Source organism: Tripterygium wilfordii, chromosome 4, assembly GCF_013401445.1.
Source record: "Tripterygium wilfordii isolate XIE 37 chromosome 4, ASM1340144v1, whole genome shotgun sequence".
Taxonomy (NCBI): Eukaryota; Viridiplantae; Streptophyta; class Magnoliopsida; order Celastrales; family Celastraceae; genus Tripterygium; species Tripterygium wilfordii.
The window spans coordinates 3,385,081-3,405,732 of record NC_052235.1 but is presented as its reverse complement, the minus strand read 5'-3'; the positions used below and the strand labels follow the sequence as shown (position 1 = coordinate 3,405,732).

The window sequence follows — 20,652 nt, the reverse complement described above, 5'->3', positions numbered from 1 at the left end:
CTGATGAGAAGAAAAATATGCTATACCCATCCCATGGAATCTTCTTCTTTTTGGTGTTTTGGGGTGGCATGAGGGAAATAACTTGTTCTTGGTTGCAGAAAGAAACAATTCTTTTATGCAAAATTCAATTTTTTACCCAGAAAAAATGGAACCTCGAAGAACAGCCTGAAATTCAGTGTTGTCAGTCAAACACTAAATAAAGCGCACGCTTCTTGCGCTGGAGTTAATAAGTTCATGGTTGGGCTTGGGCTTTGGCTTATTCTCAAATTGAGAAACCTCACCAAGTCTAGCCCTAATTTGGTGAGTTCCTACTTCCTATAGCTACCTGGGCGTAAGTTCAAGAATGTTTATAATCAGGTTTGTCGCTATGTGATGAAGATGGACCGAGCCCAATCAAATCATGTAGATCGTGGAGAATGAAACTGACTTGGGGAGCATGGTTGGAGTTCATATTTTTCAAGGAGATTGTGAATCTTAAGTATTAGTATGTTGAGTATTCTATTATTGCTGATTTTTAGGAGCAGAGTTCTATTATTATTAGGAGTAGGCGTAGTTTACTACTTCTATTAGGAAAGGAATAGTTTTGCGTGAGAGGGTATAAAAAGCGAGGTTGTATGTAGTTCGTGGGAAGGAGGCAACTATTCTATTGATTAATAACAAAACACTGGGATTTTCATCTCAACTTTCCTTCGCTTTTACGTGGGTTTAGGCAAGGAATTCTTCTAGGGTTTTCTCTGCTTTCATCAATCTGTCGTGACTCGTGAGTTCCTCTGCTGTCGATTGCCCCGACTCATCTCTCTCCCCTTCGCCGACTCTCTCTCTCTCTGTCGCCGTTCCTCCGTCCGTGCCTCGCCAGTCGCATCCTCTGCCTCTGTCTCAATTGCACGTGCGTGTTTCCTCTATGGTTTGAGATGCCTTGTGTTTTTGTTGAGTTCTTGTATGCCTTGTGTTTTTGTTGAGTTCTTGTCGTCTTGCTTGTGAGTACATCGTGTTTATGATGTTGATGATGACCCCATGGATTAAGGGAATTGTTAAGGCTGTTTTGATGAGTTTGTTGCTACATTCTGTTTGTGCTTAGATTCTAAAATTTAAACTAAACTTTTTGAATGCTTTATGAATATTCTAGCTAGCTTTTGAATTGTTTGCTATTTGTCTTTTTGTTGTCACTTGCGTTACTTGTTAGTTGATTGATTGGGAACTTTGATTTTCTTCTTCATTTTCATTCCCTTGCAGGAGTGATCGTTGTTGTCTTTATATTTACTTCTTGAAGATGACGACTTCAAATTCTGATCATCAGCTTCATAACCCAATGGATCTCACCGCAAGAGAGCTTGATCACTTCACCGAAATTGGCAAAAAAGCTGCCAATGCTGCCGGTGAAACTCATCGGAGCTACTTTGGCAAAAAAATCAAAGTCGATGATAAAAATGGCGATGGTCCTGTAACAATTGCTGATAAAAAAGCAGAGGAAGCTATGGCTTCGATTATACTAGAGAACTTTCCATCTCATGCAGTTTTTGGGGAGGAGACTGGATGGACTTGTAAAGACAAATTATCAGTTCCAGACTTTGTTTGGGTTTTAGATCCTATAGATGGGACACAGAGTTTTATTGCTCGTAGACATGATTTTGGTACGCTAATTGCTCTATTATACAAGGGTAAACCAGTGCTTGGCATCATTGATCAACCGATTCTAAAAGAACGATGGGTAGGGGTGAAAGGGAGAAGAACAACCATGAATGGAGAAGAAGCATCTGTACGCACTTGCGAAGAATTGAAACAAGCATATGCCTTCTTGAAAGACCCACATTACAATGATGATGCTAAATTTTCCTGTGATAGTCTTGTATACAAGGTAAATCAGGTATTCTACGATGGGAATTGCATGTCTTATGCTTTATTGGCTTCAGGGTTTATTGATCTCATTGTTGACTGTGCATTGGATCCATTTGATTTTCTTGCTCTGATACCTATCGTTGAGGGCGCTGGAGGTATTATAACTGATTGGGAAGGACGTGAGCTTTGCTGGGAGGTTTCTCCATCTTTGTGCTCAATTCCAGAAGGAGGTTTCAAAGTATTAGCAACCGGAGATAAAAGGATTCATGAAATTGTTGTGCTCGAATTATCTGGAAATTGTTGACTGTTTATTCTGTTTCAGTCAAAATGTTTTCTGTTTCAAATCTTCTCATATTAAACAAGTCATTAGCCAACATCTGGTTTGTAGACAGGACACAGGCCTGTATCTTAGTGCTGATTGAATGAGAAATTCTTACACATTCTTCACTTTCCTGCATCTGTTGAGTACATTCTGAAAATGTTTGAATAATTCCTTGTAGTCTCTTGCGGTAGAAAATTTCCCACTTCACCTATGATGGTGAAGTGGGAAGTACTTCATATATCAATAGCTTGTTAACAACTACATTCAGAGAGCTTTTTGCTTCAGCCAAAACCAAAAGAAAATAAAAATTAATTAACTATTCTCTCATCCAAAATTAGTCTCAACCACACCTCAGACCTGCATTAGTGACTTTGTCTGGGGACAGTTTCACTAGCTACCATGCCTCAGCTTCTACTCCTGCGTCCTCAACAGTCTCACCGAGAGTGAAGCGCACGAATCTTCGGACTCTAATATTCTCCCCAAGACCAGCTATGGTTTGCTTCACAAGGTCTTTCACCAATATGCCATCATTCTTAATAAATGGCTGCTCTAAAAGAGCAAGTTCACCAAGCCTCTTTGACACCCTCCCCTCAACGATTCTCTCTCGGATGTTCTCGGGTTTTGACAGAAGGTCTTCTCTCTGCATCTCGAGCTCTTTTTCCTTTTTCACAATACTCTCTGGAATGTCTTCAATAGATACAGACTGTACCTGTGGGCAGGCTACGACTTGCATTGCCAGATCATCAACCAATTCCTTGAATTTTTCACTTCTACCTGCAAAGTCAGTCTCACAATTGACTTCAATCAGTACACCAATGCGCGAGTCATGGATGTAGGAACCAATCCTGCCTTCAGCAGCAAGCCGGCTGGATTTCTTGTCAGCAGTTGACAGACCCTTCTTTCTAAGGTATTCCTGTGCCTTCTCGAGATCTCCTCCAGTTTCAGACAGGGCTTTCTTGCAGTCCATCATTCCCGCTCCTGTTTCCTCCCGCAGTTGCTTTACAAGGGCAGCAGAGACTGTTGCTGCAGGTGGTCTGCAATAAAATAATTAACATTATGAATATTATTATCATATGATAAGATTACTACCAATACCATATATTTGTATTCACAGAAATCAGTTACTTACTTCTGAACAGTTTCCTCGGCTTCCACAGCAGGAGGCTGCTCTTTTGCAGGCGCAGGAACTGGTATAGCCGCAGTTTGAGAAGCCACCTCAGCAGCAAAATCCTGGCTCTTCTTCTTGAAGCCCTCTCCAAGATTGTAGCGCATAAACCTCTTCACCTTTATATTTTCTCCAATGGTAGCAATTGTCTGTTTCACCCAGTCCTTTACCACCACCTTATCATTCTTAATGAATGGCTGCTCAAGCAGCGCTAGCTCCTCTAGCCTCTTCCTGATTCGCCCTTCAACTATTTTAGATCTTATTTGCTCGGGTTTTGATAGCAAATCTTCCTTCTGCATCTCAATCTCTCTTTCCTTGTTCACAATCTCTTCAGGAACATCTTCTGTGACAAGATACTGTACTTGAGGGCACGCTGCCACCTGCATGGCTAGATCATCGACCAGCTCCCTAAAAATGTCACCCCTGGAAACAAAATCTGTTTCACAGTTCACCTCTACCAGCACCCCAATCCTGCTATCATGAATGTACGAGCCAATTCTTCCTTCGGCTGTGGCTCTACTCGCTTTCTTGTCTGCGCTTGCTAATCCTTTTTTCCTGAGGAACTCCTGAGCTTTAATAATGTCTCCTTCAGTCTCTGAGAGAGCTTTCTTGCAATCCATCATGCCTGCTCCTGTTTCTTCTCGGAGCTGCTTTACTAGAACAGGTGATATAGATGCTGCAACAGATAAGAAAACTAAATAAATCACACAGGGAGATAGAACTAGCTTTCAGTTGTCACTGTTATTAACTGAATTTGCATTTTGGGCATTGCTCCTTGTTATTGATGAAGGTTCATAGTTAAATTCTTACTGATCCCATCCTAAAGTAAAATGTTGCACTAGGCGGCGCAATACATTTACGGTTAGACAAACAGTGAAACTGGTATTTATGAGAGAACTGCAACAGGAGCTTTTTTTTCTTTGACGACATATAGCAAAAAAGTACATCATCAACAAATATATCCTAAGCTTGCATCTTTCAGGAATCAACACCAAGATGCTTCAGAAAACATTTCCGCCCAGGGTCATGCCCATAAGTATTTATCACATTTGTGTTGCCTAGTTCATGAATTCCCAATAATGGGCTTCTGATTTACATTAGCGAAAAATCTATGGAATTAAATGAACAAGTAATAAGCCATAATTTTCACGTAAATACCTTTGGTTGTGCTCTCCTCAGGGGAAGGAACTCCATTTTGTTTTTTTGAATCACCCACACCGCCATTTTCCTCAGGAACAGGTCCATCAATTGCATCTCCAGCCAGAGAGCCTGAAGGAATTTGACCCTCAGCAGCTGGTGTTTGTATCAGCATTGCATCCTTGGTGTTCTTGTATTCATTCTTCGAAAGTTCCTGAAGGACCTGACTTTCAGAAGTGATGATTTGATCCTCGAGCGAATCTCCAGATGGCCCAGAATTTCCATCAATTTTCAGGTTATCTGAATGAAATAAAGAGTGACTAACATGGTATCTGTAGTTCCAGGAACATACATGTAGGATTATGATAAAAAAAAGATTAATGCCTATGAACCTGTAGTTTCCTGAGAAAAGGATTTTCTTTTGCATACCTGAGCTGGTGAGACTGCCATTTTCATCAGGGATAGGCTCCATCCCTCCAAGTGGTGCAGAAGAAGAAATCTCACTCCCAACAGCAGATTCTTGTATTTGCACCTCATCTTTCGCCCCATCATCCCCTTGATCATCCACAACTTCGTCAACTGGACTTTCAGAACTCAAGTTCTGATTGGCTACTTCATTAGATGTTTCCAATTGTCCATCATCTGCCATCTCATCAATTAAAGAAGCTTCCTCAGTTGACTGATGGTTAGTGGAGACACTCCCTTCAATTTCAGATTCTTTCTCTGCTACTTGGGCTGCACCATCTACAGTTTGTGCGCTGGATACGGAAAATTCTGTGTCACTATCACTATCAACAATGGATTCCCTATCAGCCTTCTTTGAGGAAGTTTCAACATGCTTGGCATTTTCATCGACTGCCAAAGGGACATTGCTGCTGTCTGCTTGACCCTGCATTTCAGGTATATCAGAAGCAGTCTCGCTTTCGTCCAACTTTCCTTCTATCTTCTCTGAACTCACAGGCTTGACTTGCTGTTTGTCTGCCTTCTCCAATCTCTCTCGCTCATCTAAAAATGCAGCAATATCCTTGTTCTGACGGAAAGCTAGCACAAAGGGATTTGTTGCAACATGGACAACGCCTTGGCTTAGTTGTGGGTCCAACTGAACAGCTTCGGTCTTCATTGTCAAGGTCACCTGTCCTCTCGTAACTCGCAGCACACGCACACTGACTTCTTGGCCAACCTGCAGTGAAGAACCACCCATCATGGTTAAAAATTCATTATCAGCCTCTTCAGATGTTGGCAGGAATCCTTCCTCATCATCTGGAAGTGATATAAAAGCACCAGCCCTGGTTAAATTTTTCACTGTTCCCTGCAGTTGCTGTCCTTTGACAAACTTTGAGCTTTTAACCTCATTTTTCTTCTGGCTGGACTTTGAAGGATCTCTTCTTGCAGACCTTGCCTTCTCACTACTACTAGAAACATCTTTTTGTTGCTGCGGATTATTACCATCATCACTTTCACGCATGGTAAGAGAGATACGTCCCGTCTCAGTGTTCGCGTCAAGAATCTTCACCTTCACCTCTTGTCCAACAGAAACAAAGTTTCCAACATCCTTAACAAAGGTATTGCTCAAATTGGAAACATGTACTAGGCCATCAGTGAAAGCTCCAAAATCAACAAAAGCACCAAATGGCTGGATAGATCTTACTTTCCCTGTAAACGTAGCTCCAGAAACCAGTTCCTCAATCTTAACAGGAGGCATCTCACTTTTCCTGCCAGGTCTTGAACGTCTAGCCTGAGCTGGTGTAGGATTTGCATCTGATTTATTGAATGGATTTTCACTTGTTTCAACTGCTTCAGATTGACTCTCTGAGGCCCCACCAGAAATTTCATCTGTGGCAGGTGTTTCTGGTTCTTCAACTGCTATATCTGTCCCCGTCGCTGATAATAAATGGACTCCAGATGTATGATGCAAAGTACTCTCTCTGCTATATTGAGGAAACAAAACATAATTTGAAAGAGGTAAAACTAATCTCTTTGAATATTTTGTCAGTTTTCTTGCTGTACTGCATTTGGTTAAACAATTCTTCTTCACGAGAAAGGCAGTTCCAGGAATGAGAGAAATATTGCTGGTAGAGCATGGAATCACAGGTGTCATATTCACTTCAATTGCGAAGGAAAAGTGCAGAATGCACTAAAATATCTGTTTCATCCCAATCGTACCCTGCATATCACATAAAGATGACACAACGTTTGGCAATCAACATTCTGCAATGACAATGATGAACAAATGGCTGCAGCGAAGTATAGAATTTAATTTTTACATTCAACTCATTTTCAATAAAGACATGCCAAGTTCATAAAGTTAATGATTGCTGATACGCAGTGACATATATACGTATGAATCAACAGATACATAAACTATGTCACAATCCATGCATCGGCCCCTAATTACAGCATCCAGTTTTAATGTAATTTTCTTCACCGCCACACAAAAATCATAAATGACATACATCAAGAAAGAGAACACATAAGCTCATCTTGATAATTCTGAGCATCAATAATTCCAATATTGAAAATATCCTCCTAGTGGTTCATCCATTCCAATAAGGTCATCTAGTGCTTCCATAAATATCAGCATCACATAATTCAATTTTTTCTATGCTATACTATTCCTAGGACAGTATAAGAATAATCAAAACAAATCCAGGCTTACTCTTCCACTTCAAAGACCATTCAATTCCAGCAAAAAATTAAGGAATTCAAGTACGAATAGACCAACAAATACATTAACAGGCGAAAAATTAGCAGGAAAACAATCAAAACACACATAAATCAGAGACGATCAAAATCAACAACAGAAGTGCACCAACAAAATAGGCATCAAAAATGGTGTAAAAAGAATCAGAAGGAAAATTTCGAGTCACTGGTGAAGCTTACTCTTTGACTCTTTGTTGAAGATAGAGAAAAAGAAGGAGAAGCTGCTATTGATTACCACCGATGAAGAAGAAGAGAGGGAAATGAAAGGTTGGGCTTTAAATCCTTATCTTTCGATATTGTTTCCTTCGCAGAAACGAAGCTCCTCTGTTCGGCTAACTCATTGGTTTTATGAAGACGCTCAAGCTGGTGGGCTTATGACATTTAGCCCAATAAGATATATCATAGGAAAACTTTAGTCACACCCCACCTTTTATTAAAGACACCCCAATTTGAGTTGACCATCCCTTGTAAAACTCAGTTGATGGGGTGTCTTTTAGTAAAAAGTGTGGTGTGACTAAAGTTTTCCTATATCATATTCTGGGCCGTTTATAAACTATAAAAGACAAATATGGCAGCCCAAGCTCGCTCAACGATTCCATGTTTTGGGCTTCTAATGGGCTCGAAAACAAGAGTATAAATTAACATATACGCGCATGATTGCATGGATGGATTACAAAATCAAAAACGAAATCCACGATAGATATTACCACTCACCAGCACTAGGGATGTTGGTTTGTGATATGATATATGATATGATCTCAAAAAAGGTTAATTAAGTAGAGACAATGAAGATCAAATTGCATTAATGATCCTTCATTTCCAAGTCATATATATATATATACACACACATACACAGATATTCTCCTATATGGACCAACTTTATGGACTTATTTTTCAACCATAGATGTGGTGGGTACCATAGTAAATATGTGACCCTCACTTATATTGTGTTTTATTACAACCTTTGGATTTGATCCACAAAGTTGGTCCACATAGGAGAATTCCTATGTATATACAAGACATTCTCCTATGTGGACCAACTTTTTGGACTTGTTTTTCAACCATAGATGTGGTGGGTGCCATAGTAAATGTATAGCCCCCACTTATGTTGTGTTTTATTACAACCATTGGATTTTGGTCCACAAAGTTGATCCACACTTTTTGGTTCATATAGGAGAATTCATATATATATATACAGAAATTCTCTATGTGGACCAAAAGTGTGGACCAAGTTTGTGGACTTGTTTTTCAACCGTAGATGTGATGGGTCCCATAATAAATGTGTGGCCCCCACTTATGTTTTGATTGATTACAACCATTGGATTTTGGTCCACAAACTTGGTCCACACTTTTGGCCCACATAGGAGAATTCCTGTATATATATATATATGTATATATATGTATGTGTGTGTGGAAATTTGAAGCATCTACACATGTGGGGGGTGGGACAAGACTTGCTGGAGCTGATGATCTTATTGATTTTGCAGTTTCCGAGGTCCCCAGTACAGTTGTGTAATGTAACATTAACACCCACATAATCCTATAATTATACATTTCATAAAGACTTGCTTGTGTATGTATACATATTTTTATAAGTTATACTAGTACAAGAAAATCTTGCATATCTACCCCCCAAGTGTGTGTGCGTATTTAAATGTCTAGGTATTTGTAAGCTTCAATACTACTGACTCAATCATGCATATTATTTAAAGTGCACTATACCTAACACACAATTTTAGTCCAACATGACATAACCAATTGCATATATACATATATAAATTGTCTATATATACATATATAATAGCTTTGTGCACATGCTTCTATATTTTGCATAAAGCTGCGTGTCGTGGAATGATATCCAGTATATTGATTGATCCTCCGGGATCTTCTGTAGAATATATATACAAATTAATTACCATTTATTGTGCATGGCACTGGACACAATCTAGAGAGTTATGTGTGTGAATATTTCGATTCTGTCACAGGAATTTTGATCTCAGTGATATACTTATTTGATTGTGTATATATATGTATCTACGTATGTATGCGATTTGGTTGACAATTCGAACATCAACACGAGTCCGAAACTCATGTGGTTTGGTTGACAATTGGTTGAATTATATATTTGTGTATCCAAAATTCGATTCTCATCGCAAACATATTTCTCTAAATATTCTCTTTGGATAACATGTACAGAATGAATACAATTTTGTTCGCGAATCGTCATAAATATTAAAATTTGGATTTAACATTTACAAATCGTGTGTAGTAAGTTTGCATGTGCGTAAAATCTACGGTATATATTATATATATTCTCTACATATATTATCTCTCCACTAAACTTTGTCTTGTTTTAATTATTTGTCTTATAATATTATTATAATATTGTCAACTAAATATCGATAGGTAATTATTCAAATCACGCACCTAATCAACAAAATCCCTTGTTTTTATCTCCTCATAACTTCTTTATTATATTGATCATCATTGTTGTTGCTAATAGCTTTTTTATATGTAGGAGTTTGCCTTTATGAGAACACCCAATAAATTAAAAACGATACAGAGAAGATTAGCATGACCCATTTACAAGAATGACGTACACAAATCGAGAAATAATTGTTGTCATTTGTTTGGGTAAATATTTTTGTACTCTGTGTTATGGTATAGCCAGGAGGTTTAGACTAAGCTTAATTAACCTTAGTAGTATTTTTGAAATGGGGAGGGGAGATTCAAATCCTGGTCATCAGGACGATACACTTCATTCTTATCACTTCAACTAATGATCCGGGTGTTATATAATATTTATCATTAATTTTCTCAAGATGCTGCTTGTTTAATCCGTTGATTAGGACTAGATGCTCTTAATTTAATTGATTAAGGTTCATTAAATTAGTTGATGTTCACAATATCTTGAAGAAAGCATAGTCACATTTCAGTCACAGCACCACAAAATATTCGAGACAGATGGCGCGATGTGATTGGCCCGATTTCTGTTAATTGATCACATCATTAATATATGGCCAGTCAATTGAAATTATTATAAGTTATTTGGAGGTAGGACCGTAATTGTACCATCTGATTCACAACACCATTTGAATAATGATGAAATGGTAGTTGATATCATTCTTTTTTAGACTTCAAATTTTAGTGGCCACATAATATTCAAGCTTAAATTTGGTCATCCCCCAATAATTTATGAAGCAGATCGACCAGACAAAGTGTACTGTTAAGACTCGTAAAAAGTGTCATATCGGTTTAGTATAAGTCAATGATCGATGTAATTTATAAGTGTGAGTTCATTCTCAAATATTGTAGGCATCATGTGAAGAATAAAGTCATCCGGATAGGTGTCAAATCATGAATAACAATACCTCAAGTGGATTGAACCAAATTTTTCTCACCTCATTCTTCTCATTCCTTCTAAGATTTTCAAATTATAACAGTTATCCTCTGGACAAGCAAAGTGTTGGTATCAAACTAAATAATGTAAGCTCATCAATTCCATGCTCATATGTTTCAAAGGTCCTACGAACATAATTATATATATATATTGGGTTCTATAATTTGACTTTCTAGAAAACCCAATTCCCTGTTGACTTTATCTTCTTATATAGCTGGCATATTATATATATATATATATAGCACTTCTCACATGTGCACCAACTTTTGTTGTGCTTTATTATTACCATTGGATTTTAAGTGCATAAAGTTGGTGCATATAATTGGTGCATATGTGAGAATTCTTCTATATATATATATAAATATATATATATATATATATATATATATACACACACACAAGTTTTTCATGAAGATTGAAGCTCCAATTGAATGTGAATATTTTGGGTAATCCATAATTCTGTTTTATTTTTTCCTTCTTTAATTAATTAATTGATGGCTTTTGTTTAATGATTGAAATACTAGGTAACACTAATTTGCTTTAATACAATACTACTAGTTTCTCCCAATGACACCATCTTCAATATATTATTCTTAATTTAATATGTATGTTTTTTGGTCTTAATTACCAAACTAATGGCAATCTTTATGAGGGGATTAGTGGTGTCTTTTTGTAATTGTAAAGGGTGATCGGTCACATGCATGTAACTAAAGAATTTTTTTTGGAGGATTCTTTCACTTTCCACCAAAAAAAAACACATAATATACGTCCCCACAAATCATGCTTGAAACAGCTCAAATAGATTTGGTTCCATCAGCCACAAAATATATACATACATATATATATATATATACACACACACATCAAATTAATTGTCTTGATATTTTGGTCAAATTAAAACCGAATTTAGCATTAACTGCAATTTTTTTTTTAACTTTTTAGGGGAAGTAATTAACGCTTTTTTGAGTAAAATATATTCACATTTAAGACTAAATTTTCAAGATTGATATGTATATACATTTATAGACAATCCCTGTAAAACTGCACATAAGACGACTAGAATCTTATATTTAAAATGTGATTTGGTCCATTTGCCTTTATATTGATAAGTTTCATATAGAATAAATTAATTAATTTGTTACAGCTGGGGCCTTTTCAGGGTATCGTCAGGTGAGACAATTTGATCATGAACTTGGGAGATCAGACCCCTCACATGCAAAGTGGGACCACAAATTGCATAATTTAATAACAATTTAGATTGATCAGATGGTCTAGATGGCTCTCTATAGAATACAAACACTAGGCAATTAAGTGATATAATGTAGATTATTAAATTAATACAATAACACAATAAATGTTAAATATATCACATCGGTTTGGTAAATCCAAACCATGTGGTATATTAATATAGAAACTCATGTTTCTACCATATTAAGAGGTTTTTTTCATATGCATAAGTACTATCAAGTAAGATGAATTAGAAAACGATAAAGTCGTGTGGACCCGATATATTCACGGAAATCGATAAATTTAAAGTGGATATATAATATCTTTGATATGAGTATAGTGGAGATTTTCAACAATAAATAATTAAAGGAAATATCTTTCCAAGTCCCTAAAACTCTAAAGGAAATATAATATTCAAATTTTAATCAATAAAATAAAAAATTATGGGAGTTGTAAAAATGGAGCCAATTTATTACGACATATATGGAAGAAAAAGAGAGGTAGAGCATAAAATCTAAAAGTGTATATTTATAAATATATACACAGAGAGAGAGAGAGAGAGAGAGAGTGAATCTGTACACAATCTGATCCAGCGATGCGATAATTTAATTACTAGGGTGTATCAAACACAATTTAAATAGTGTATGTATTGGCAGGAGATCTCTGATTTCTTGCTTGCACTTGCTGTGTTTGATAGAAAGCTTGAGAGAGAGTGAGAGAGTGAGAGAGAGTTTCTTTTTCTTTCTCTCTTACAAACTCACATACAAGAAGATCAAGATGAGTAGCAATTATTTTGGAGAGCCAAACATGGGAGGAGGAGGAGGAGGAGGAGGAGGGTCTTCTGGTAGGAAAAGCAAGAAGAGCGGTAATTCAGAGAAGCCAAAGCAACCACAAAGAGGGCTTGGAGTTGCACAATTGGAGAAGATCAGATTACATGGTCAATTGGGTTGTAATTATCAATATCCTAGCCCATCACTTCATAGCCCTAATTATCCTCCTAATTTCAACCAGGTTTGATTTTGGTCAATTGGGTTGTATTTTAATTTTATTTTTTAATTCATGGATTAATTTTAATTTGATAGAGTTATACTGTTTAATTTGTAATTTTGTATATACAAATATATGTTGATGCAGGAGGATGTTATGAGAGTCCAGACAGGTTATTCATCAATACCATCATCATCATCTTTCTCTTATGCAACTTCATCATCATCTGCAGCTTCTTCAGCCTCCTATGGCTTCCAACCTAGTATCATGGTATGTGAAACTATACCTTAACTAATTCTTTTTATTTGTTTTACATGCATAGATACAAAATTAAAGACCTTTCATATGTAGTGTCAATTGATTGATTACTCGGGTAGAGTTTATATTTGGGAAAAATAAGTTTGCTATATAGCTGTCAAAAATAATTTAACTTACAAGATATCGACAGAGCTTATATTTGAGAAAAATAGGAGGAGAAACTTGTGCGCTAGCGTTATTAGGATTTTGTACAGAATCAATCAGAATCCTAACAAGTGTAATTGTAGAGTATTCATTTACGAGTTTCTACTTTTGAAATGTAATGTACTAGCGTATTTAGGCTTTTTGCTAACATATTGAGAAGTCGTTTGGTGAAAATTTTAAATTAGCATAATCACTCCACAAAACGGAGCCTAGCTCAATTTCCAGAAAATCTACATACATATAGTGGAAAGCTTGTACGGACAATGCCAAATTTAATTTTCATAGCATCTACGTATACGTTGAGCAGGTTTTTGATCATGTTAGACGTTAACCCTATTTCATTTTCAAAATTGATCTGTGTGAACCAAACCCGATCCAAAACTCGTTTTCTGACAATGATCTATATTCTATAGTACCATACGATCCCCCAATTTCATTTTTGATCGTCTAATACATATATATGTGCTTGTCTTGATTAGTGTTCTAAGTCATTTAATTTATTGATACATCACAGAGAATGGAAGATACCTAGTGGAAGAATCACAATTGAAAATTAATCTGTGTCAGACTGAGATTATGTGGAAGATAATCATCTTTGGCAATATTATTTATTAGTTTATTATCAAGAACACATGTTTCTGATCAAAATAGATCTAGCTAATTAATTTCTGTGCAAACTCCTTCTGATCAATGTCTCATTTGGAACATTCTTTTGTCATGAATTGAAGGTAAATAATAACCCTACATATTCATCATCCACTGGTTGATTATTACCTGGATATTACAGATGGGTGGGGTTGGTGATTATGAAAGAGCACCAGTTAGATATGGTGATTCTCAACCCAATTCTACACCCAGGTAATTATATACATCTATGCTTGCTTAATTACCAATTCAGACTCTTTAATTTGTTCTTGGATATGAAGTTTTGTTATTATTGAAGACTTAATCTTTCTCTAAACCAGTTGGAATCGCGGCACCGGCATCTATGAACATCAACATTTTACACAACCAAGCATGAGTGCTAATAGACCACTATTAAATCTGCAAGCAATTGAGGTAATTAATCAGTTAGTCTTGGTAGATTAATTATGATTTAATATATAATGTTTTGATGATACTGATTAAATAGGATTTGCGGCCGAAGAAGAGTAAAAAACATCGGAACGACTCAATCGGTAGCAGTCAGAATTCAGACTCAAGTGACACTCAAGAACTAGATTTGGAGCTTAGATTGTCATTGTAAATTATATTTCTTTCTTCAAGTACTGCAAAAAAGAAAAAAAGGAGTTCGCTTATTTATGCTTAATTTCAGTTCTTAATAAGTGAACGGTACGTTTAAGATTATTGATAATATTAGTCTTCGCGTAATTGCGATTTGAGCGAGGTGATCATGATTAACTAGTTTTTCTAACTTTCATTTGGAAGGATCTTGTGTAATGAAAGGTTTTTTTTTTTTTTTTTTTTGTCTTGTTATTGTTCATGAATTGTGAAAAGCAATGCCTCTTGTGTTCTCTCATTCAAGATTTCTCAGGTAGCAACATTTGACAATACCATATGTTTTTCTTTAGTAATTGGATTTATTTAATTAACCCATATTTAGGAAATTCGTTTAATCAATTATATATAATCAAACACAAGTTTGGGATCAGCATATATAATTGTTCACAGGCCCTTGAAACTATATAAAAAAACTAATTTTGTGGCTGCAAAGGAGGGTTAATTTAAACGTGGGCCGCTAATACTGCATTATGATTGCAACAAAACAAAAATGTTTTTGTTTTCACTGTGTCAATTTAATCATAATTATGAGATTTAAGCAGCTATTGAGATTTGATAGTGTGTTCATCACAAGTGATGGTGACTCAACCCTAACTCATTGCCTTATTGTCTGTTGAGAGAGTAGAAACTAATCCAATAAATTAGGGTTTTTCATTTCCAGAAAAGCAAGAAATTAACATGTCCTATATATATATATATATTATATAAAGAAGTAATTTTTTGACTTGCCCATTATATATTCTTTCTTTGGGATTAGTTGGTGATCGATATAGATGATCATGACCTTGACAGAATTGCAAATTCGATCTTTCAATGCTTGAATATATCCAAATGTGGATATACAGTTGATTTACTTTTGTTTACATCAAAGCTCTTAAGATATAAACAAAACAGTGTGTCTGAAATTGGTTAAAATAGCAGTATTATTCAATGCCAATCAAGGGGCAAAAAGATTAGCCATGACAAGAAAGCCTTGTTAATTATCAATATTCTCTCTCTCTCTATAGTACAAATAAAAGTTGTTAATTTGCTGTCACTATAAAAAGCCAGTTATATGTGTTTGTAATTACTGAAATTATTATCAGTAGTGCCATATATCAAATGACAGTTAATAGAAACTAATGGTTCCTGATCTTGTGTTTCCAGCTGTTAATCATTTGCATCTTGAAGAAGCAGCATTGGCAATGTAAGATTGCCATTTTCTGCTTCTCTCTCTAGAGAAATATAGACACTTAGCTAGCTACTACCTACTCGTCCTCCTTCAATGGACAGAAAAGAAAAGAAAAGAAAAGAAAAGAAACATATAACATCAACACTATTGCAATCACACTATCAACTTTTTGGTATGAAAGTGGAATGTAATCAATCAAGCATTCAAGCTACAGCAATATGTCTCTAATTATTGAGAAATGTTACGGTATTACCGATCGATGCTTTTGGTGTTTGTTGTCTTTGGTAATTACTATTGATCATTCATATTCAGACAAAAACCTCCAGGACTAATCAATCTTTCCAGTTGGTTGACAAATTCAACTTCTTGGTGAACAAACTTGCAGCCTTGGAGAAGAAGATGAGATTCACGTATTCATTTTTGGTTAAGGACAGCATAATACAGAATGGTGCTCATCAGGAGGATTGACAGCGGATGGAACCCTAATGAGCACAGGGGGTTATCAAGGTAACCGGTAGGTCAACTACGAGTACATTCCGGGAACAGGGACAAGGTCAAGAACATGAAATCCTACAAATTACCTGCCAACGCCGTGTCCGCACTCCTCCCCATAAAACTCCACCCCCGGGAAGTAAGAACAGGAAAATCCCGGAAGCTTACCAGCGAAGCCGATAGGAAGAACAATTTCATGCCGGCGTTGAAGGATCGTGGAAAGAAGAGTGTTACAGATCCGGAACCTGTTTGGAAGATGAAGGAGATGCCATCGGCGCGCGTGACTGAGTTGACGCAACTTCAGCTGAGATGAAGGCCATTAGAAAAAGCCCTAAGATCTCAGCAGCCCATGGCACAAATAATGGGGTGAAACTCATTGTGGAATCTGATTCTCTCAACTTTGTCTCCCGGCTCAAGAAGGTTTCCTCCAATCCATGGTCTATGGACCAGGACTGTAATGCAATTACTAATCTCACTAAGGTCTTTGTTGCAGTGGATTTCGTTCATGTTTGGAGAGAGTGAAATGGTGTGGCAGATTTCTTAGCCAAGAAAGGGGTTGATAGACAAGACTTGATGGTGTCATGGCTTCTCTAATGCCCTTGAATCTTTCCCTTCTGTTTTGTCTTTCTTTTCTCCAGTGCTAGGTTTGCTATTTTTGTTCAGGCTGCTGGTGTGGTTGTGTTATAAGATCAGGACCTGCTGTCCTCTGTAAATTCTCTTTTTAGTCTAATAAATTCTGAAAAAATGGCAATTCTTCCAACTGGTGCAAGAAAATGCCGGAGATTGTGGTTGAATAGTTGGAGACTGAGCTCAACTACGGAAAGAAGGTTACTGTCCAGATTCAGTCAAGTGCAATGAGACTGGAAACAGGAGATGTTTAGGTAACAAAGTATGCACCTCCTTTTACTACTCATGGTATTTCAATGAACCAGATGCTTTTGGTGCTGGGGTTGAATGAGGTGATCGATCAGCAATGTTGATGTTGCCACCGTCAGGAATGTTTGCTCCTCCTGGATATTATCTTCTCTTTGTTGTGTCCAGTGAAGGTGAGCTGAATCAAGATTTGATGATGGTGGTTACGGGAACAATGTTTTACAGAAGTAGAATTGATAATTGATTTGATGTGTTCTTGCTATTTTTCAAGTGGTGGGGTTGCAGAGCAAAACATTATTTGACTGCCATGGAGATAGAGAAAAAATAATTTGAAGCTTCTCTATGCGTGTTTGATACAATTTTTAAAATCTTTTTTCGTTTGAGACCTGGGTTTGTGGGTTTAGCCTCTCGCATCTCTATGTTGTGGAACTTGAATTTTATAATTAGTGCCTTCATTATTATATCTTTTTTTTGGTTCTTTATTCATTATTTTGTGCATTAACCGTCCAAACGCGTCCCAACCAGGCTACGTTTAAGACCCAGCCTCCATCCATATTTTACCAATAATTATGGTACTCAATCCATATTATACCAATAATTATGGTTCTCTCATTTTCCTTTGAAATAGTCGCAAAAGAATGCCAAAGTCATGAAAAGGTCTAAATGTATTAAAACCATAAACCAACATAAGCCATTGACAAGCATCCCAAATTTCAACCCCCATATTGATCCAAGACCAGGTGAAGACCCATCGAGGTTGAAATGGCAACTTTAACAAATCTTTTGCTAGCTCTTCTCATCTTTGAGATGGCAATTGATCAACCACCAGTTGATGCAAACATCTCCAAGAGGCAAGTGCATGTATATCACCTCGGGAAACCAACATGCAGCAATAACAGGCAATGGTGAAGATCTCCAATTGGTGTTGGGATCAAACTTCAGATGTATTATCAATCTTCTTAACATATTGGATTTCACAATTCCAGATTTAATACTTCTGTAATGTTCGCACATAAATAGTACTATTTTGCATGCAAAGCAATAAACACCCAATAACAATACCAAGAAGACTACACATATCTTGTTTGTCTGCTTCTCAGGCTCAAGAGACCATTCTTGTTTGGGAGCATTGAAATGCAAATCAAGTTGGTTCCTGGAAACTCTGCTGGAACAGTCTGCAGCCTACTATGTAATATGAGCAATCTCAACACAAGCAAAACATGATGTTATTTATCAAGTTGATTAATTATAGAACAACAAACACTTGCTCGCCATACCAAAATTTGTACAGGTATCCTCTACTGGGAGCAGGCATGATGAGATCGTCTTTGAGTTTTTAGGCAATGTTTCAGGACAACCTTATGTCATCCACACAAACATCTACACTCTTGGAAATGGAAGCAGGGAGCAGCAGTTTTACCCATGGTTCGACCCAACTGCTGATTTCCACAACTACACCATTGACTGGAACCCCACCGAAGTCATGTAAGTTAACCTGCGTCTCCCTTTTGTTTCACAAGAATCAGATTTATCCTTTTCACTCATACACGTTAATTATAAAAGTACTGACAGCTCTTTCAAACACACATAGCTGTCTTCTGAAAGAAATTCATTTTCCTTAAATTCAAACTGGTTACTTTTATCCTATTTCCAACAGATTATATAATTTCAATCCTTCCTCGAGCATTGATTTCCTGAACTATGAAAATTACTATGATTTCAGGTGGTACGTTGACCATGCGCCTATTTGAGTTTTCCGCAACTATGAGAACGAGGGGATTGCTTACCCAAATAAGCAAGGGATGAGGGTTTACTCAAGCTTATGGAATACTGACAACTGGGCAGCTAGAGGTGGGCTTGAAAAGATGACTGGAACAGTGCCCCCTTCAGAGTAGGATTGCGTAGATTTAGGGCAAGGGCATGCAAGCGGGATGGAACTGCCAGTATCAGCCAATGTGCTTCAAGCTCCCCTGCTAACTGGTGGACCTCCCCAACATACAGCCAGTTAAGCTATAGTAAGATGGGTCAGTTGAAGTGGACAACAGATAACTAAATGATCTACGACTACTGCAAGGACACCAAAAGATTTAACAGGAAGATGCCCCCCGAGTGTTTTAAACCACAATACTAATAGAAGCAACAGCAGCAGCCAAGCTATAACAGGGACCAGGGAACAAGAATAATTTGGCAGATCCCTCCTTCACTGCAGCTGCCTGGATCTGATAAATTACATTTTTATTGGGTTTTAAGTTTCATCACCTCATTTTTATGTTTGGGTCTGAGTTTCGTCAAATAAATGCATCATTCTAATATAAGCTATTGACATGTATGACAAGTACGTGTTAAAAATAAATCAACCGAAGACACTCGATAAGGCAAAATATAATCAAGGGAAGAAGCATTAGAAGAAGTTTTCATGTTCATACCATAGAAGATTTAAAAGTGGATACTTTTAATGTTAAACAAATTGTGCACAAGCCAAACAGAATGCAGCAATTGTGACATGCAGTAGTTACTATCCTTCTACTCTTCTCATAAAGGGAAAATCTGTGACATAAAACGAAAGTTCACATTGACTAATAGGAAGTAGTCATTGTTTAGTGATCATAAGATGTTTCCATTCCCCTAGATAGGCAGGACAACATAGAAAGCTATGTCTTCCACAGCAAGAGACAAAATTATTTCCTAAGTATATCACAAACTTGTTGCCCTAATTATTCTACAGTAAGAACAAAGGTATCAACAGCAAGTTATAGCCAGACATAAGACTATCGCCTAGAATAATGCAATCAATTTTGCCACCAAAAAGCACAAAATCCAACAAAACTTCTTGCAAATCATACAATCTAAGCATTCCAATATTCAAATTCACATAGCTCTGGATCAATTATCAAAGAAAATGGGCGCATAAAATAGACAAAAAGTAAAAGAGGAGGCAAACAGCAAATACCAAGCGATTTTCAGTTCTCTGTCACGCAATACATAACCAAACACCAATTATAATACAAGCCGTACCCAACAATGCGAACCCAAGCCGTGTCTCTTCGCCGAGGAGTATACCGAACACTGCGGTGGCAGCAAAAGTCGTGGCATTGGTGACCGGAACAGCCAGAGATATGGGGCTATCGCTCAAAATAGCAAAGAAAGTAGCAGAGGCAGATAGATTTAGCAAGAATGGGAGCGAATACTGCCAAAACAAAAGAAGACTAAGCCAGTTCTTGAGTGAAGCTAGGAATCGCTGGTGGAGTTTCGGTGGGCAGAGTGGTTTTGACGGAGAGGAAGATTTGAGGGACTGGTCCCAGAGGAGAGCGCCGCGGCGCATAGTAGCGTTCGTGGCGCCCCACACTATGCCCACCGCCACCATCTTTTCCACGTCTCCGATCATAGTGTTCCGATCCCGTCTAGTGCCGATGACGTCGTTTATGGACCACGTTTGGTCGTCGTCTTTGTGATCTGGGCTAGTTATGTAAATTTTCAAGCCTGACAGAGTTTTAAGATCAGGCCAAATATTCATCTAGCCCGGCCCACTAAGCATTGACATGGACAATGCGTGGGCAGCCAGCCAGGCCAATAGGCCCACGATCAGTCTTATCCTAAAG

At 37.3% G+C, this 20,652-nt stretch overlaps 4 protein-coding genes, 1 non-coding gene and 1 pseudogene across 7 annotated transcripts; 4 read left to right on the top strand and 2 right to left on the bottom strand.

Moving 5' to 3' along the window:
* The first annotated feature begins 124 nt into the window (after positions 1-124).
* On the top strand, positions 125-2,283 carry LOC119997809 (bifunctional phosphatase IMPL2, chloroplastic-like). 2 transcript variants are annotated; one of them, XM_038845009.1, is made up of 2 exons: positions 125-484; positions 1,234-2,283. In XM_038845009.1, the coding sequence occupies exon 2, from the start codon at positions 1,271-1,273 to the stop codon at positions 2,138-2,140; it is 870 nt and encodes a 289-aa protein (XP_038700937.1). In that variant the 5' UTR covers positions 125-484; positions 1,234-1,270; the 3' UTR covers positions 2,141-2,283. The 2 variants fall into 2 exon arrangements, with proteins under 2 accessions (XP_038700937.1, XP_038700936.1); XM_038845008.1 differs by having other exon boundaries at positions 129-886.
* A 32-nt stretch (positions 2,284-2,315) lies between these two features.
* On the bottom strand, positions 2,316-7,477 carry LOC119997808 (polyprotein of EF-Ts, chloroplastic-like). The gene is made up of 5 exons (XM_038845007.1): positions 7,341-7,477; positions 4,890-6,624; positions 4,482-4,760; positions 3,288-3,999; positions 2,316-3,192 (listed from the first exon to the last, which is right to left on the bottom strand). Exons 2-5 carry the CDS (start codon positions 6,556-6,558, stop codon positions 2,553-2,555), a joined length of 3,300 nt encoding a protein of 1,099 aa, XP_038700935.1. The 5' UTR covers positions 6,559-6,624; positions 7,341-7,477; the 3' UTR covers positions 2,316-2,552.
* Positions 7,478-9,680: 2,203 nt separating this feature from the next.
* Positions 9,681-9,787, top strand: LOC119998018. Its single transcript, XR_005468150.1, has one exon. It is a non-coding gene; the product is annotated as a U6 spliceosomal RNA (small nuclear RNA).
* Positions 9,788-12,337: 2,550 nt separating this feature from the next.
* LOC119997807 (protein SPEAR3-like) lies at positions 12,338-14,575 on the top strand. Of its 2 annotated transcripts, none has more exons than XM_038845005.1 (5): positions 12,338-12,798; positions 12,922-13,044; positions 14,024-14,094; positions 14,202-14,295; positions 14,378-14,575. In XM_038845005.1, the coding sequence occupies exons 1-5, from the start codon at positions 12,565-12,567 to the stop codon at positions 14,480-14,482; spliced, it is 627 nt and encodes a 208-aa protein (XP_038700933.1). In that variant the 5' UTR covers positions 12,338-12,564; the 3' UTR covers positions 14,483-14,575. The 2 variants fall into 2 exon arrangements, with proteins under 2 accessions (XP_038700933.1, XP_038700932.1); XM_038845004.1 differs by having other exon boundaries at positions 14,369-14,575.
* A 2,578-nt stretch (positions 14,576-17,153) lies between these two features.
* LOC119996802 lies at positions 17,154-19,201 on the top strand (annotated as a pseudogene).
* A 682-nt stretch (positions 19,202-19,883) lies between these two features.
* On the bottom strand, positions 19,884-20,514 carry LOC119997806 (transmembrane protein 234 homolog). Its single transcript, XM_038845003.1, has one exon. The coding sequence runs from the start codon at positions 20,436-20,438 to the stop codon at positions 20,025-20,027; it is 414 nt and encodes a 137-aa protein (XP_038700931.1). The 5' UTR covers positions 20,439-20,514; the 3' UTR covers positions 19,884-20,024.
* Positions 20,515-20,652: the final 138 nt, after the last annotated feature.